At 37.4% G+C, this 18814-nt stretch overlaps 1 protein-coding gene across 4 annotated transcripts in view; it reads left to right on the top strand.

Annotated features, from left to right (window-relative positions):
- Positions 1-18814, top strand: part of LOC119656830 (kinesin-like protein Klp10A) — a 69728-nt gene that overhangs the window by 23170 nt on the left and 27744 nt on the right. The window contains exons 1-2 of one of the 4 annotated variants that reach the window (XM_038063476.1): positions 15703-16072; positions 18261-18454. In XM_038063476.1, the coding sequence (XP_037919404.1) occupies positions 15844-16072; positions 18261-18454 (423 nt within the window). In that variant the 5' untranslated portion in view covers positions 15703-15843. Of the gene's footprint in view, positions 1-15702; positions 16073-18260; positions 18455-18814 lie in introns of those variants that run through there. The other 3 variants (XM_038063479.1, XM_038063477.1, XM_038063478.1) reach the window with 3 other exon arrangements.

The raw sequence follows: 18814 nt of genomic DNA, 5'->3' as shown, positions 1-18814 counted from the left end.
GTAATCCAAACCTTTATTAGAATCGGTTTGCTGTCTGTCTGCCATAAGCGCTTTTCTACGGCTACATCGACTGAAACAATATTTGGTGGACATATGGGAACTATGCGTGAGATGCATTCAGTGAGCGACATAAATTTGCATGAATTTTAACTCCCCATGCATACAAAGGCGGGATGTAAATATTTTGTTTCCTAATGTACTCGTGTGGTGTATAAGATGGAAATTCTCAATTAGTACTTTTACAAACAAATTTTAGTTTCGACGTAAATTGTAAAATGAATGAGTCGGAGTCAGAAAGCGGACTGTTCGCGCGAAATGTCCGTGCCGCAGTCCATCGCGGACAGGAGATGTCAAACAGCATGCGGACTGTTTACAGCGGACTAGATTTATCCAAAAAGGGATTGAATGTACACCGCTCCGAATTTTGTTTCAAAGATGAAGTCCGATGAAGAAGAACTTCTACTTTCTTTCGGTATCCAGTTTTCCGTAGCGAACTCTGTAATTATTCACAACGTGCCCGCAGTTCGCCACGGTAAACCGCTTGCTGTTTGACTAGGAAAATGCAATATTTCATAATACAGAGTTCGCGATGCACAGTCCGCTTTCTATTTGGCGAGCCCTTAAAGTGAGGCAGGACAGGCAAATTACCCAAACCGGAAATCTAAAAAAAATCAGGGTTTTGCGCTTATATGGAATCTGGTGTCTGTTCAAATAGACTTAATAATAGTATATAATTTTTTTTTTTAAATTGATCCTAAAACCACCTTAATTTCATCGTAGTAATATAAAATTTAATAATTTCGGGCGAGCGCAATGCTGACCACATTGCCTCCTACAGTCTACTGTAGTCTACCGTTACGGTCTTGAATGAAGTGCTCTAACACACTTCAAGGCCCTAATCCAACATGGATTGTTGCGCCAACGATTATTATTATTAATATAAAATTTTGCAGTAGGATAGAAGTAGTATAGTATATAGTATCACGCTTAATACTGGAAAGTTTCGCGGAAATCCGGCTATTAGTATCAAAGTTATAGCAGTCTAAAACTATCAAATTTATGCAAATTTAGAACATCTTAAGCCATGCAAATAAGATAACGTTTTAATTAACGAGAATAATTGACATGCGACCGAAATTCTAAAGTTCTATATAAGAAGAAGGTACTAAAGTCCTAGACCTAGTCTAAAGTCTTTTTAAGATTTTATTTGAAACAACACCTTATTAATATCGGGTTATTGTCTGTCTGTCTGCCACGTCCACTTTCTCAGAATCAATTCCTTCTATTGATACGGGATTTGATGGAAAGGTGGGAACTATGAATCCCTTCGCAAGCAGTGAGTAACACTGTTCTACGTTGAGTCCATCCAGAATTTGCATTTCCCAGCGTTTGGTTGTATCGGTTTTAGAACAACTTATTCACACCTACTAATAATGTTGAACTCCTGGTTTCATACTATTATCGATACAGTATTTTCCAAATCAAATTATTTATGTCAATGACTCTTGAAAAATAGTGCAAAATTGAATTTTTAATAATATACAATCGGAATTTTATGCACCCAAGGAAGCGTCTAGCTTCTGTTTTCCCGTTTCCGTTTTTTCTCAAGTGGATAAGATAAAAATAGACAATATTCAAATAATCCTTTTCGGATAAGAAGCAGCATGCAGGCATCTTTTGAGAAGAGTTACTTGGGCAGTTTAAATTTATAAAGGGCAGCAAAACCGCGTCATCGATTGTTGTGGATTTTTCCGCAACGGTTGACGAGATTTTCAATGGAATGAGTGAAGTAAAAAATATATTGGGGTGAGTAATTTTACGCTTAAACCCGGGTTATAACCTATTGGAAAAATAACTCTAACCAAGTATAATATATCTTGGTAAATATCAATGTGGAAAAGATTCTAGGGAAAAAAGTTTAAAAATATCGCAAGCAATCTAAGGAAATCGGTTTTAATTAAAAGGCATTTAATATACTATTTGTGGTTAACCCACATAAACAATATTTCATTAATCTGGTCAGATTCATGATTTTTGTGTTTATTTTACTTTATCAAACAGTTGCAAACTTCACAACTTCTACCACACAACGTAATATCCCAAAGAAGTTAAGGCGATCATTCCGTATGTCGCATCCCTGGAATCGATTTTTTTTGCATCAATTGCAAAAAACATATATATATAGTGTAGAATATACTGGCAAAGTGATTTTTTAATATTGGGGTCGTTCAGAAATTATAGGGTTAAACACGTAATACGTCACATACCCGATTTATGTCGATCGCCGTAATAAAGCGCGTATTTATCGGTCCGAAAGACTTCATTGAAAGGACAAGAATTGAAACCAAGGCTGTACATATGTTTCTTGAAGAAACCTAAGGTTTATGTGTTAGGTATAGCAGATTAATGGTCAGTTAACATTTTATGGCTAAAAATCACATTCAACTTTTTAAATGCGTTTTTCTCGACATTGCATGTCGAAAATCTGCTGCCACCATAGCTGAAAATCTTTCCAATGATATTCTTTGAAAGTTTCACGACTTATTTAGAATATATTTGTACGGTCCGCAGACTAGGATAATTACGTAGTTTTTCTTTTATTAATTAAAGAAGCCTTGAAAAAACACCAAAATTCACAAAAAAAAAATTTGACAAGGCACCAAACTTAGCTTTCGCGCGTTCAAATGCCGTTTCCATTTTTTCTTCAAGATGGTCGCAACGCCCCTAGCATGGGATCAGAAAAACATCTTTTTTTGAAGATGGGTATAAAAATTGCTCTGTTGAAATAAACTACGCTATCGAGTTGAAAAAAATATTACGCATGCTCAAGATATTAATAAATATATGGTGAAAAATTCGTATTTGTATCTTTATTCAGTTCTTCACAAAACATTTCTATTAAAAAAAGCGAGAAAAACGGCCTCCATACGGGATGACCCCCTTAAAACACTGACTGGTGGTATAGAATGTACTGAACTGTAATTTCACAGGCTAATACAGTCCGGATAGCTCAGTGGTTAGAGCACTGGGTTGTCATACGGAAGGCCGCGGTTCAAATCTCGCTGGTGGCAGTGGGATTTGTATCGTGACTTGACGTCGGATACCAGTCGACTCAGCTGTGAATGAGTACCTGAGTCAAATCAGGGTAATAATCTCGGGCGAGCGCAATGCTGACCACATTGCCTCCTACAGTTCACTGTAGTGTACCGTTACGGTCTTGAATGAAGTGCTCTAACACACTTCAAGGCCCTGATCTAATATGGATTGTTGCGCCAACGATTATTATTATTATTATTATTAATACAGTCTAAAATTTAAACATGAGGGTTTCCCTAAGATTGAGGCAAAGAGCAGGAATTCTTCAACAAAAAGAATGTGCGATAAATCTACTCGGTTACTGCGGAACTTGCATAAATGCGCCTCTGGTTTTCCAGGTTCTACTGTATTGATTTTTTGAGATTTTTTTTAAGAAAAAGTCTTTCTTGTTTTACGGCGATATCAATTATGTTAGACTTAAGACCCATGATTCCGTTCTACAAAATTACTAGAAAGGCAAAGATAATCTGTTAAATGCTAGATAATGTGCGTCAGCCTTTCGATTTTCTGTTCAAATTGTTGTTCATTTGCTTGTATGTGACTTTGGGCTAGTCAATGAACTGATTATGGAACTGAAGCCTATTCTATTCAAGAAAACTGAAAACATATACGAATATTATCAATGATAAACAATATTCTTGAAAAAAGTGAAGATTTGATAAGTTTCATGATTAAAATTAAATTCATATGATTTCTCCCATTGCTTTTATATGAATACCATGTGCATTCGTAAGCAAATTTAACGCACAACACACAGTTTTCTCCATCATGCCTCATGACTAATACTATATACATTTGACTAACTTTACTGGTGCTGATAAAATGTGCAAATAAATTTTCTGCCAATCTACCTGTTAGTCATGTGTAAAGTACACGTCAATGTGCTAACAAGACATTAATTAGTTGATCAATTATCTGCTCAGATTATCATCATCTGGGTTCCGGTCTACTTCCTTACAAAGATTAAATACACATAGAAATAGGTGGATTTAAATTGTACAATTCTGTTAAACTAATTGTTTCACGCTGACCTAGAATAACATCCTTGATGAACACAACTGTGTGGAAAATGAATGATAATGAATCCGAAGCTATTCAAATTACGCAACTTTATTTCTTTAATAGATTGTTGCCATGCCTCCAGCTTCGATTTGAAGGATTTCAAAATATACCATTCAAAACGCTTTATTCTCGTAATTTATTATATATTCAGTAAACATCTATTTACATACCCCAAAATTTGTGCAGAGTGAAATATGGTTTGTTTCCGTTCATTCACGCAACCGGCCAATAACTCAAAAAATCCAAGTTACTCTCATTATAAAAATTTCTTCACTTAATTAAATGCCTGACTGAGTTCAAGGACGTTCGCGGATTCGTTAACTGCATGTATTATATTTAACATCACGTGTATCCATTCTCAATTATACATACTCGTGTATGAATGTACCACACATATAATATTGCAGGAAAAGCAATTGAAATCGCCACTACTGAAGTTCCGTTTGATATACATTTACATATATATGATATCAACAAATGAAAAGAGTAACATTTAAATGTGTTCCTTTTAGTTTGTGTTATCACTATGCTGTGATGCAGTGCCATTATTCAATTTCATTTATTGAAACAAAACAGTCATTGCGCCGATAAGTGTTGTGTAATATAAGATGACGAACATATGCCGTTTGTTTAGGAACACAAAGTTGATTGAACTTGATAGGGCTGTCCGACCGGCATTATTTGTTTGAGAGGTCAGAGTATAAACATTCTCTTTTTGAAACGTTTAAAGTAGAAAGTTCATCTATATTTGACGGTAATTTTGGATAACAGCATATACGTTGAGCTGTCTTCAAAGGGTTAAACCACATAAGGAGGTTTTCGAAATGGATTTTTTTATCGGATAGATCGTTAACTTGGTTATCCCAGAATACACTACGAAAATTTCAAAGTGAAATTCATGTTCCTTTAGATTGGATGGGTTTTATGAGAATAGAACCGAGCGGTTATCGGATACATACATATGCGCTCGAGCGCCCAGGATCTAGCCGGTTTATGTCCTTTTGTAGACTTGTAGCATTATGTAAATAGCGAATTTATAAATACTTGACGTCAGTTCCTTCTACGAGTGCAGTTGGATTTTTGTAACTGTATTGTGTTTGTAATTACGAGTGATGAATTTTTCATTCCGAAAAGGAATTTTCAACGCATTTTTCTCAAAATACCGGTTTTCGTATTAATTAATAAACAAGTCGGGAAACCGGAAGCTTGACGCTTCAGGTATAAAAGGTTTTGTGTTTCCCTATGTGAGGAGCATAACGTAGTTCTCCATTGGCTTATAGCATTGACCCGAGATATTTAAATCGCTCAGTTCTGGGCAGGTTACCACCATTGCCAGAACTCAGCGATTTAAATATCTGGAGGGGCAGATTACTGCCATTGAAAGAACTGAGCGATTCAAATATCTCGAGTCAATGCTACCAGCCAATGGAGAACTGCGTAATGAAATGTTTCAAGCATTAACGCCACCTGGATGAAGTGACATTCCGCAACTGGTGTTCTTTGTGATCGACGTATCAGCGCACGTCCTAAACCTAAAATTTACTGCAATGTCGTCCGTATGTCGCTCTCTATAGTTTGAGTGTTGACTATAAAGGACAATGAACGGCGTCTTGCGGTAATGGGGACGAAGATGTTGCATTGCACTGGTGGCGTGACACGTTTTGATCACGTCTGAAATGAGAATATCCGCGATCGATATGGGTTTGCACCGATCGTGGAAAAACTGCAAAAGAGGCGTTTTCGATGGTGTGGTCACGTAATTCACGCTAACGAGAATTCAACAACCAGTATTGGTGAGAACATCAAAGTCAATGGTAAGCAACCAAAAAGCCGGCCAAAACAATGGTCGCATGATACACTGGATGGGGATTTGAAGGTCTCGCGATTACATCCTGATCAGGCATTTGATAAAATAAAATGACGAAACCGATTACGACGAGCCGACCCCGCTTGTGAACTGAAGGCTGAAGAAAAAGAAGAAGATGTGAGGAGCGGTGAGCCTGACAGTTCCGTGTTACATAGTTAAAAATTCTATTGGCATCTATTTTTTAGAAAGTAATTTAAATAAATCATTTGATGGAAAGCCCTGTATTGAAATAGTCAACCTCATACGCTTCACACCCAGTTTAATATTATTAGCAAATGCCAACAATTTAACCAACATCAAATATAAAAAAGGGCTGGAGAGAATTAGATTCTTCTTGAATGGAATTTTAATATGTCACCCGAACTTCAATTATTCTCGTTAATTATGACGTCAGCATCTTATTTGTATGGCTTGGGATGCTGTTAATTAGCATGAAATTGATAAGTTTGAACTGCTATAACTTTCCCAATAATAGTTGGATTTTCATGAAACTTGGCATGTGTATGCACCATGTCCTCTATGTCGGTGCAAAATTTAGTACACTGTGGATGAACTTAGGGGAGTTTTTTAGTCAATTTCTAAAAGTTGATAATATACTATTAGTAAATTTTTTGAGCAGATACCGGAATAGGACATCTCTCGAAGATTAGATTTCACATAAGTGTTTTATACAAAATCTTAAAAAGTGCTGCAGATAAATAGATTCTTCATAAATGCGACTTTAATATTTCACGCGAATGTCAATTATTCCGAGTAATTATGACGTCAGCATCTGATTTGCATGGCTTTGGAAGCACTAAACTCGTGCGAAATTGCTAAGTTTGAACTGCTATAACTTTGGCGTTAATTGCCAAATTTAGCACATATATACGATATATTATCCCCTATGCTGGTACAAAATTCGGAAGTCCTAGGATGAATTTAAGGGGGGTTTTTCAGTAAATTTCTAAAAAGTAGTAATATACTATTAGTAAGTTTATTTGAGCAGATATCGGAATGGGACATATTTTGAGGCCTAGATTTCATCTAGGCTCACTACCCCGATTTTTTTCGGATTTTTAGGTTGGGTAGTTTCCGAAAATGAGTCCTGTCTCACTTCAAGTGCGTACATTTTGACTCCTTACTCACGCACTTTGCAATTTATGCGAAAACTAATGTCAGTTTCGGAAAGTACAAATCGAGACCTTTCATTTGATACCCTACACAACTATATCCGGTGAAAAAAAATTTTGAATCCCCCCTTTGCATGTATGGGGAGCCCCCCTTTAAACTCCACCTAAATTTATGCCACCCACTGTATGCGTGGGATTTCATAGTTCCCATCTGTCCACCAAATTTCGTTCGGATTGGTTTAGCTGTTTTGGAGAAAAATGCGTGTGACAGACAGACAGACAGACATTGAATCGATTTTAATAAGGTTTTGTTTTACACAAAACCTTAAAAAGTAATAAAGTGATCATCATGAAATTTGGAGGTATGAGTCTTTATAGAGTTAAAAAAAAAATTGAACAAATATTTGGGATAATATCATATTTTAAATCATCATCAACGTCGCAACAACCGGTATCCGGTCTAGGCCTGCCTTAATAAGGAACTCCAGACATCCCGGTTTTGCGCCGAGGTCCACCAATTCGATATCTCTAAAAGCTGTCTGGCGTCCTGCCCTACGCCATCGCTCCATCTTAGGCAGGGTCTGTCTCGTCTTCTTTTTCTACCATAGATATTGCCCTTATAGACTTTCCGGGCTGGATTATCCTCATCCAGACGGATTAAGTGACCCGCCCACCGTAACCTATTGAGCCGGATTTTATCCACAAACGGACGGTCATGGTATCGCTCATAGATTTCGTTGTTATGTAGGCTACGGAATCGTTCATCCTCATGTAGGGGGCCTAAAATTCTTCGGAAGGTTCTTCTCTCGAATGCGGCTAAGAGTTCGCAATTCTTTTTGCTAAGAACCCAATCTCCGAGGAATACATGAGGACTGGCAAGATCATTGTCTTGCACAGTAACAGCTTTGACCCTATGGTGAGACGTTTCGAGCGGAACAGTTTTTGTAAACTGAAATAGGCTCTGTTGGCTGCCAACAACCGTGCGCGGATTTCCTCATCTTAGCTGTTATCGGTTGTGATTTTCGATCCTAGATAGGAGAAATAATCGACGGTCTCAAAGTTGTAGTCTCCTATCTTTATTCTTCCCATTTGACCAGTGCGGTTTGATGTTGTTGGTTGGTTTTTGGTACTGACGTTGCCACCATATACTTTGTCTTGCCTTCATTGATCTGCAGCCCAAGATTTCGCCCCAATCGCCGCCTGCTCGATCTTGATGAAGGCAGTTTGTACGCCCCGGATGGTTCTTCCCATGATGTCGATATCGTCAGCATAGGCCAGCAGTTGAGTGGACTTAAAGAGGATCGTACCTCTTGCGTTTACCTCGGCATCAGAGATCACTTTCTCAAGGGCCAGGTTAAAGAGGACGCATGATAGGGCATCCCCTTGTCGTAGACCGTTGTTGATGTCGAATGGTTTTGAGAGTGATCCTGCTGCTTTTGTCTGGCCTCGCACATCATATTTTAAAGAGTACCTTTTTTTGAATGATTTGTTAAAAAAGGTGGTGAAAATTAAAATCGAACAGCTGCAAAATTTTTGATTTGGATTATACCCGCATTGAGGTTTATATTTCAAGAAAGTGCGTTAATAATGTAAAATTAAATGCTTTTTGGCTTCAAGTAAAAATTGGAGTCGCACGTTTAATTCATCAGACGTCAAAATCATCGAGAGATTCTGCGTGTTCGTGTATATAAGGCGGAGAAAGGCAAAGCTTCTATGCGCTCAGACGGTAGTAGTCCATTGTCCTCGACTCTCTCGTCTAACGGAATACCCCAGATTCGCTTATGTATCATAGGGTTTCCTCTTGTGAATGTGATGCTACCCGCTATAGTTGGAGTACATCAGCATTAAAAATGTGGCATCTGATGCGTTCATAGCAATTTCGCTCAATTACAACATGGACTCGTATAATCTTGTAGAATTATTATTCCGAACATTGTCCAACTAGTGACTTACGCTTCTGTACGTCTGTCTCTCCTGCCACTTGTCTTATAGAAAACTTGTTCCCAGTTTCTGGTAGAAGCATTAACTAATGTTACTAAAACTCCTGTAGTTCCGGTCCCAACATGGGAAGCGTAATGCTGACTGGATTGCTTCCTACAGGGTACAGTAATTCTGTAGTGCACCGTTACGGTCTTGAATGAAGTGCTCTAACACACTTCAAGGCCCTGATCCAATTCGATTGTTACTCCAACGATTATTATTATTATTGCAGGGGGCTTCCCCATACATCCAAAGGGGAGATGTATAATTTTTCACCGGATATTATCATGTGCTGTATCAAATGAAAGGTCTCGATTAGTTCTTTTCGAAACTGATATTTATTTTGACATGGATTGTAAAGTGCGTAAATAAGGAATCAAAATGTGCACACTTAAAGTAAGACAGGGCTCATTTTCGGATAATCTATAAAAAATCAGAGTGGGGTACTAAACCCCTAAAGTTTATTCCAGGAGTACCAGCAAAAGCATAGGAGACAATGTCCCGCATACGCATGTTGTTTCATGAAAATCCGAATATTAGTGCCAAAGTTATAGCTGTTCAAACTTATCGATTTGACACGAATTTACTGCATCCTCAGCGATGCAAATAAGGCGCTGACGTCATATTTACCGAAAATAATTGACATTCGAGTGAGTGTACTCCATACAAAAAGAATCTTATCTTATCCTCAGTCCTTTTAGGGTTTTGTCTGTCTGTCATCGTTCTACGTCAAATTTAAGGTGAGGATCCCTATACAAGCAAAAGGGGAGTGTCAATTTTTTTTTCATCAAATATAGTCATGTGGGTTATCAAATGAAAGGTCTGGATTAGTACTTTCCGAAGCCAGTCTTAATTCGGACATTTATTGGAAAGGTGGGGAGTGAGGGAGGTTAAAAGTGATAATTTTTTTAACGCGGCCGTTTTCAGAAACTACTCAACCGAAAAATTTAAAGAAAAATCAAGAGGCTGCCACTATATGCTGCCTAGGTTCCGAAATATCCTCCATACCGATATATGTTCAAAAAAGTTAATAATAACATATTATAATTTTCTGTAATTGGCTGCAGAACCCCCTTAAGTTGATTCTAGCAGCAATGTAGGCTGTGATAGAGCATAATTCTAAGTTTGGTGAAAATCACACTATTACTAACAAAGTTATAATAGGCCCAATTTATCACTTCTTTGCAAATTCAAGCCTTTGAGTGTCAATACCACTTGAAAGTTGATATTCTCACATAATATATGTATATATTAGTGCTTAGTACTAATGGGACAAATGCACACTCAAATGTGTTTATAAAAGAAATACACAAAACCTTTCATACCTGAAGCTTCCGGTTTCCCGACTTGTTTGTATCTGTTTTAGGTTAACCTAATCACATTTGCTAATAATATTGAACTCCTGCTGTGAAGGTTATTAATGCAGTGCTTTCCAGATCAAATTATTTGTGTAAATCTTTTTTTAAAAAGTAGATGGCAATAGGTTTTTTGTAACTATGTACACGGAACTATCATGCACTCATTATTTCTTACATAGGGAAACAAAACATTTTATAACCGAGGCGTCTAGCTTCCGGTTTCCCAATTTGTTTTCTATGCCACAGTGACCAGGTGCCCAAAGTAATTCCATCGTATTTAAATTTGACATAGAGTCGAAACAATTTTTGAGGTGATGAAAGGACTGCTCAACACCTCCAGAGCAACCCGGCTATCGCTGCAGATCGCGATAAACCTGTTCTTTAATTGCTCAGCAATCACCACCCAAGCTGCTGCTCTTAGGATCTCATATACTTCAGCCTAAAAAAAACCGTTTTATATATTGTCTCGAGCAAAAGCTTGTGAAAGGCAGTTTCTTGCTTCAGAGTTCTGTTCCAGTGTTCTATGTTCTAGCCTTTGGGATTCGAAAATCAGAAGGCATTACAAAAATCAGATTCAATTCTTCCAATGCAAAACCCAGGAATGAAGAATAGACTCGCAGGACTTTCCACACTGATAAGCATGTTAGTTTTCATTTATCACGCTCAATCAGTCTTTACAGGCATTTTAGCGAGAAGGGTCTAAAGCTATTTTGCCTGAAGTTCTTAATCTTCCTGCAAGAGGTAGACACGCAAAACAGAGAAAGACATGCTAGGACATGATTTGCTTACTCTAAGTGGTCTACCTAGCGCCTTTGGATAAATGCCCTTAATGCCAAGTTTTTTTAAATGCTTAAAGAATAGTAAGGCAACTCTTATTTTTTCGTTGGTAACCACCGGTCTCGATTTTGTAATAAGATTCAACCTTGTCGACTCATCCTTTTAAGGACTCTTAGACAGTGTTGAAGCATTTTCGTATTCCTGTTCCATCATATGGAAACTGCTTCTAACAGGGAATATTTTAATTATAATTATTGGAAAGTAGAGATTATTTTAATTTTAATTCTAATAAGTCTAGTAGAATCTCGAAACTAATAAATATTTCACTGCGGCATCAAACACCATTAAATCACCTTATGCGGATATCAACCAGTGTTTTCAGATTTTTAAGTGATAGTCGTAACTTTATTATCCGCGAGTTTACTACTGCTCTAATTGTCCGCAGGTTTACTGCTATTGTTATCGATCAGATGAGTGATACTTGATTGGTGTTGGAATGAAGTTTGCACTAAACTCGAGTTTTAACTTCTGTTTCAGAGACCTGCAAGTTATTCAACATTTCATAGAATTGGTGAAATAGAAACTCGTGTAAAATATTCATATTTCACTACATAATGCATAAGGCCCAGACTAACACGCATGCAATAGTGAAATTGGTAGTTCTAGGCAATGCTCGTTTATTCATGACTACTCTTTTCGATACTTAACTTTCATCTTAACATCTACACTCTTTGAACTCTCCAGTTGTTGCTACTCTATTCGCAGCCGCAGAAAATATCATTTCCGTTAAGTGCCCCATAAAATGACGAGAAAACTGGCAAGATTGAAATGAATGGCAAGAAACAAAAAAGAGTAATACGAAAAAGATAATAGAATGATGGAGTATTATTTTTCTCTTGAACGGCATAGCAACTGTTTGATGGTAAATTAACGATATTGTATTTTTCATTTATTTGGCTTTCGTTTTATATATTTCAATGTTTCGTTGGAGAGAATGGCGAAAAACTTCACTATTGTACGCATTTTTATTTTCCTTTCTGAGAAAGTGTAATCTAAAATATTAAAGGTTAACCGAATTTTTCATTTCAAGACTAGGTTTGTCTTTTGACATGTATGAGTCCAGGGCTTCCTCCCTCAACAACAAATGGATCAAAACAGTCGTAATAGAGTAATACCTACTCGTACATACTTTTCATCTTAGTTTTTGCTATATGTTTTCTGTGGGATGTTATACTGGTTAATTTTCTTCAAAATCTTTTCGAACAACCTGAACCATAAATCACAAAATTGACTTCTAGTTTGAAATCTAGTTATTCCATGCTGTTCATCCTCATTGCATTTGAAAGCTTTGTACTTTTCATGCTAAGCTAAAGTTTTAAAATTTATTGCCAATTTCAGCGATCGGAGTAACTGATTTGGAAGGGTATGAATTTCTCACCGTTTCAATATCCACTTTTGAAAGCAAAGAATGAAGTGAAGACTCATGGGCTTTCCACGCTGGTAAGCATATTGGTTTTCAGTTACTGGGTGCAACCTTAGCGCCTTCTCTCCAATGATGTTAAACTGATCTATCTGAAGTTCTTCGGGGTTGAATAGTCATATTTTCCAGGCTTCGTTAAGAACACTACCTTAACCTTCTGCCGAGAGATAGGCACGTAGCCCAGATCAAGACAGGCTAGAAAAATATTTTTTAGAAGTCGGTCTAAGTGCTCTATACGCATGTAGCATCGCTGGATAGATACCAACCCTGCCAGGTACTTCGAAATGTTCAAAGAATAGTAGAACAACATTCGATTTTCCGTTGGTAACCACCCCTCTCGCAATGTTCCAATTCCCCTTACAACACTTTCGTGGTGAAAGGTTGGTTGGTGTAATAAAAATTCGGCGACAAGCGCCCTCAGAATATTCTAACTTATTGAGTTCGAAGCTACATAATGTGCATTGAATCTTAGTACAATCGAAAGTGCCTCTTTAATAGAGACTTGTTACGGTAATTTTAATAGGTCTATCATTTTACAAAATTTCCTTACAAAATGTACGGCCCCTGGCCAAACAATTACAAACACTTGTAAATTTCCTCATTACTTGCGATTGCCTTTTTTTCTCTTGGATAGGTCCGTAACTTTGCTAATAATACTTGGATTTTCTTCAAAATTCCCAGAATTATGTCTCCGAAATTTCGCATTTCTAACATAAACTTAAGGTGGTTTCCGGCAAAACTTCTAAAATATGCTAATGTATTATTATCAATTTTATTTGTGCAGATATTGGAACGGGATATATTTTAAGGATTAGATTTCGTTTAGATATACCACTGATTTTTTCCAGATTTTTCGGTTCGATAGGTTCTGAGAACGAGACCTGTTACACTTTTTGGAGGTCACATTTTAAGCCCTCACTTCCCTACGTTTCACCCAAGATCAAATATGGGACAAGTTTTGAGCCTTTTCATGTGATACCACACGTGGGCACATTTTGTGAAAAAACATTTTGCACTCTCCTTTCGCATGTAGGGGGAGGGCCTCCCTTAAATTTAGCACAAAATGGTGCCACTTCCTATATATAAAGGGACCCACAGTCCACACGCTCTAACCAACTTTCGCGACAATGAGTGTAGCTGTTTCTATATAAATGGGGTGTTAAGACAGATATCGTCTCGATTCTAACAAGGTTTTGTTTAACACAATACCTTAAAAATTGCAATTTCTGCACTAATGAGAACATGGAATTAATAAGAGAAATTTCCCGTTTGCAGCAATTCAGAACTCCGAAAAAGAAAAGAGAATTTATCTGTTCAAAGTGGATGAATTGTGGACGAAAGAGGAAAACCACGCCTAGGACAACCGAAAAGGGGCACATTTGCAGGATTATTGGGTTTATTGGGTTGGGTTGTCCATTATGACAACGTGGAGGTTTAGCAGCGAACTTTGTGATTTAGTTACTCGATTCGTCAGAATAAAGTATTTAATAATAATTTTTCATATAGTGTTCTCTGATGAATCGACCTTACGGTAGTAAGTGGGCTTGTCAGAAGACGTACTTGAGAAAGAGTTGATGAGTCCTGCATTAAAAAAAAATGTTAAGTATTCGCCATCTGTAGTGGTATGGGGAGCAATCATCTTTAACGGGCTAGGCCCCTTTTTTTCATGGAGAAGGCCAGAAGACCAATATAAAATACTGTAGGAGACAGCCACGGTGCCATATTGATGAAATTGGATTTTGGGCATCTTCGTTCGTCTTCATGTAAAATGGTTTGGGATCCACACCACGGAATCTAGAAAACAATTTATGGTAGAGGGGAAAGTCTCTTCTCATCCGTGGCTTGGAAATACGCCTGGTTTGAACCTAATAGAGAAAGTATGAAAGTAAAAAGGCTAGTTTACAGGGTAGTTTACAGAAAACACGACACGAGCCGACAAATTTTAAGGGATAATATTACAAAAAAATGGCGTCAGGTGCCTGAAATAAAAGAGTGCTCATAGCTTGCATAGAGAGTATTCCAAGAAGGCTCGAAGCAATCATAAACTAAAGGTTGGCAACATTAAATATTAAGTTTCTAAGATCTGCTGTATTTTGTATATTATATACAAATTCTTGATAAATATATAGGCTTCCCAATTGAATAATATATTTCAGTAAAAACTTTATCAAATTTTTGAAGTATTTGTCATTTTTTGGTCAGGAGCTGTAATTGCTTTTCAGTTAAAGAAGATTTGAAATTATTCGAATTAGACTTTGTAAGTGACTTATTTTTGAAAGCATAACTCTTCTTTATATCTATGAATATACTAAATTTATGCTGCAATGTGAAACTACATATATTCCCTCGAAAATGAAAAGTATATGAACACATTGACTACATATTTCCTTTCCAGCAAGCTGCCATACAAAACTTTGAATTTGGCTATTGCCTTAAGTAAACTAACCCAATTTCAACTCACCCTAGGTTGATGAACTGTAGCAAGCAATACTTGCCATATGTATAATATATACGAGCATAATCAAATATCGATTTCTCTAACAGTTTCGAAATGCACTACTTGAAATGCATTTGGCCAAATATCGAAAACTTCCTTTATTTGGTTTATAATCATGTCCTGGTTGATTATTCTTTACGTACATCCGAATAACATGTGAATAAATGATTTATAAGTGGCGAGTACTTTGATCCTAGATCGCCCTTACCGTCAGTAGACAAGAATGCGTTGCGTCCCCCCATAAATTCACCAAAGTTATACAATTATTTTGGTATTTTTGGCCCTACTTCATATTATTTCAACATTAAAGGGGACTTCGGGTAGATAGTGTATGATAAATTGAAATTGCCCGGTGGTCGGTTACCCCGAAATAATTGAGCTCTACATCGATTCTTACCGACTGAAACTTGCACGGAGTTCAGTTTCCATCTATTGATCAAACAGTTGTGTTCGAGACACTTTGTTTCCATTGGTTTTTAAATAAGGAAATAAATCTGAAAATATATTTTCGTTTATTGTTGACCTTTCTGTTTCAGAAATTTAAAATCTTATTTTTTGCTAAAAAACATTTCCGTGTTTACGTTAATATATATCGTATCAAAATAATTCCTGCCATGCCGTCTTGGTTTAGAAAACACTTTAGTTGTTTTAGACGCGAGTTAAGTGACATTGCCATCAACTCAAACAGAAATTTAGTAAAATCAAGAAATTTCAATAATAAATCATGTGATAAAATTAAAGATAAAATAAAACAAAATGCATTCATTGAATATTCGAAAAACTGTGATAACCAATTATTTAGAAGAAATTCAATTAAAAATGAAAAGGGAACCTCGAAGAAAGGTAATGATGAGATGAAAATAAAATGGAATTGATGTGACTAATAAATTGAACGCAGTGGATGAAAATTTAGAATAATTATCATATATTCTCAGTTTTCGCGAGGTTTATTGACTGCTTTCCATTTTCTTAAAAAACTGAGTATTGCATTGGTACAGTGAGTCCTTGAGAGTATTACGTGAGCACCTGTTTGGACGACTTAATCCCACAGTCTTAAGACACGGATTGATTTTGTGACCACAATCAGAACCCCACTGAGACAAGCAACAACGGCACCAGTCTATACCAAGTGCATGGCTTAGCATTCATACTGGTGTATGCAAGACCTATCTAAATCTCTACCGAACTAGGGAGTACGGCAGCCGTCTTGAGACACAACACCACGCCGAGGCCCGAAGGTCTTCTCTCGCTTGAGCAGAACCAACAACCCCCATGAAGCTCCCACTAGGGGGTCAACCGCAAATAACCGAGCTGTACTCACATACAACGGGAGAGTCCAGGGGCTATTTCGGTGCCCATGGTACCAGTATACCCCTGGTGAGGTTTCGTGACCAATTTGCCGCTTCAGATGAGTCGCCGTGCAGACTCGGGTCTGATCGCCCTGATTAGGTTTTTGGAGCATTCGCCTACTGCATCACGGCCAACAAGCCAAAGTGAGTGCAGGGTCTCCCGGTGCCACCACTATGGAGGTTCTCCTCGGCCACTTGGTTTTGGTTTGGCCGACAGGGTTGCCGCCCCGTCTTCCTCACCGCCACCTCAGAGCACATTGGTATAGTTAAATCAACGGCGCAATAACCAGCGTTGGCTCTAGACCTGCCTTAATAAGGAACTCCAAACATTTCGGTTTTGTAGAAAGGCTGCCACGTTTTCCTTTTCTACCGCTCCTAAACTCTCCTCACTCATACGAATTAGATGACTCGGCCACCACACCTACAACAAAAGGGTCGTAATATCACTCATAAATGTCATCGTTATATATCATAGGTTATGGAATCGTCCATTCTTCTGTGGGGCCTAAAATTTTTTCGAGAATTCTCCTCTCGACATCGGCTAAGAGTTCTATTTTTTTTGTTAAGGCTCCGTGAATTACATGAAGACAACAGGAACTTCAATCCTATGGTAAGACGTTTCGAGCGGAATAGTTTCGGTAAACTGAAAAAAGCTCTACTTGCTATCAACACCCATACGGAAATTTGGTTAGTTAGCTATTATCCTATCTTTATTGTTTTCAAAAGATCAGTGGCATTGTAAATTGTTGCTCTTCTTTTCGGTACTAACTTTGGCATTGCATAAAGACATCTTGCCTTGATTAATGTGCAGCCCAAGCTATCGTGCTGCCTGTTCTTTTTAGATGAAGGGGATTTTTGCTCGTCAGGTTGTCCTTCCTAATGTATCATCATCAGCATAGGCCATTACTTGGATAGTTTGATATAGAGGATAGGCGTTTATAGTACATCAGTGTCGTGGTTCTCCTTTTCTGTGCAGACCGTTGTTGATGGTGAAAGATCTCGCGAGTGATACTGCTGCTTTTATCTGGCCCCGCACATTGCTCAAGGTCGGCCTCGCCGTTTACAGTAAAATAGGCGTCCTTAAAGTGGATGAGAAGATGGTGTAACTGATGTCCACACTTGAACAGTTTTTCCATCGATTGCTGCAGAGAGAAAATTTGAATTGTTGATGATTTGCCTTGAGCGAAGCCTCTTTAGTATGAGCCGATGAGTTTCTGGACGTAAGCGGCTATCCGGCTTAACAGAAAATATCACGGGGATTGTTGTCCATGTTTGATGTGGGCAGCATTTTATTGTGATCCTCAGTTGATGGGATTTGAAACACTACCGAGATTCTTATTCTGCATCAGTAGGTACGAGTAGTCTTGTTTTTTTTGCAGGTGAAGCAAAATACTGAAACAAACTGTATTTTCGTGATACTTTTATTTCATTTATGCTTACAGTTTCCTTGTTCCAAGCAATTAGAGTCAGACTTCCCCGCTCTAAAATGTGACGTCTTTATTGTCAGAAAAGATTAATTTTGGTTCCGTCTTCCTAATAATGACTTGGGCGAAAAATATTTGATCACTTTCAGTCTATAGTAATAGCAATTTCTAACGTAATCAATACAATACAATATTATTCTTTAATTTAAAATCTAACAGAAAAAGTATTTATTTTTCCAATCCCATTTTTTTTTCTAGGTCGTGTGCATTCAGCAGTTGTGTCAAAAATCAATGAACACTCACGATCTGTTACGGTTGAGTGGTATGAAAGAGGTGAAACCAAGGGAAAAGAGGTCGAGTTGGATGCCATTTTACAACTAAATGCGAATTTACTGCAAGAACAACATGTAGCCCCAGAACCGAAAAAACAAGCTACTGCCCCTCTATCACGGGTAAATAAATTTATTTGAATTAAGGAAATAAATTCATTTTTGTTTTGTTTTAAGATTATGATTTGAATTTTGTTTCTAATTTCTTTAACGTGATTATATAATATTCTGCTTTTAATATGTTTCGAATATTTTGATCATGGTCATCAAATGAAAGATACACAATCAATTAATTAATCTTGTAGATTAGTTTTCTTTTACCAACATGTTACTTTTTGCGAAAGCTGAGAGGGGAGGATTCAGGAGATTTACAAAGATGCAATGTCCACTAAACTCGAGATGAGAATCTCATAAACTTGTCCAAGACCTTTCTACAGTTAGCAAATGTCTATAATACTAGTTAGTTTATGAGATGCTGTAGGA

The sequence above is a fragment of the Hermetia illucens genome, chromosome 5 (assembly GCF_905115235.1).
Source record: "Hermetia illucens chromosome 5, iHerIll2.2.curated.20191125, whole genome shotgun sequence".
Taxonomy (NCBI): domain Eukaryota; kingdom Metazoa; phylum Arthropoda; class Insecta; order Diptera; family Stratiomyidae; genus Hermetia; species Hermetia illucens.
Note: the sequence above shows the minus strand (reverse complement) of the source record. Positions and strands in the feature narration are given on the sequence as shown.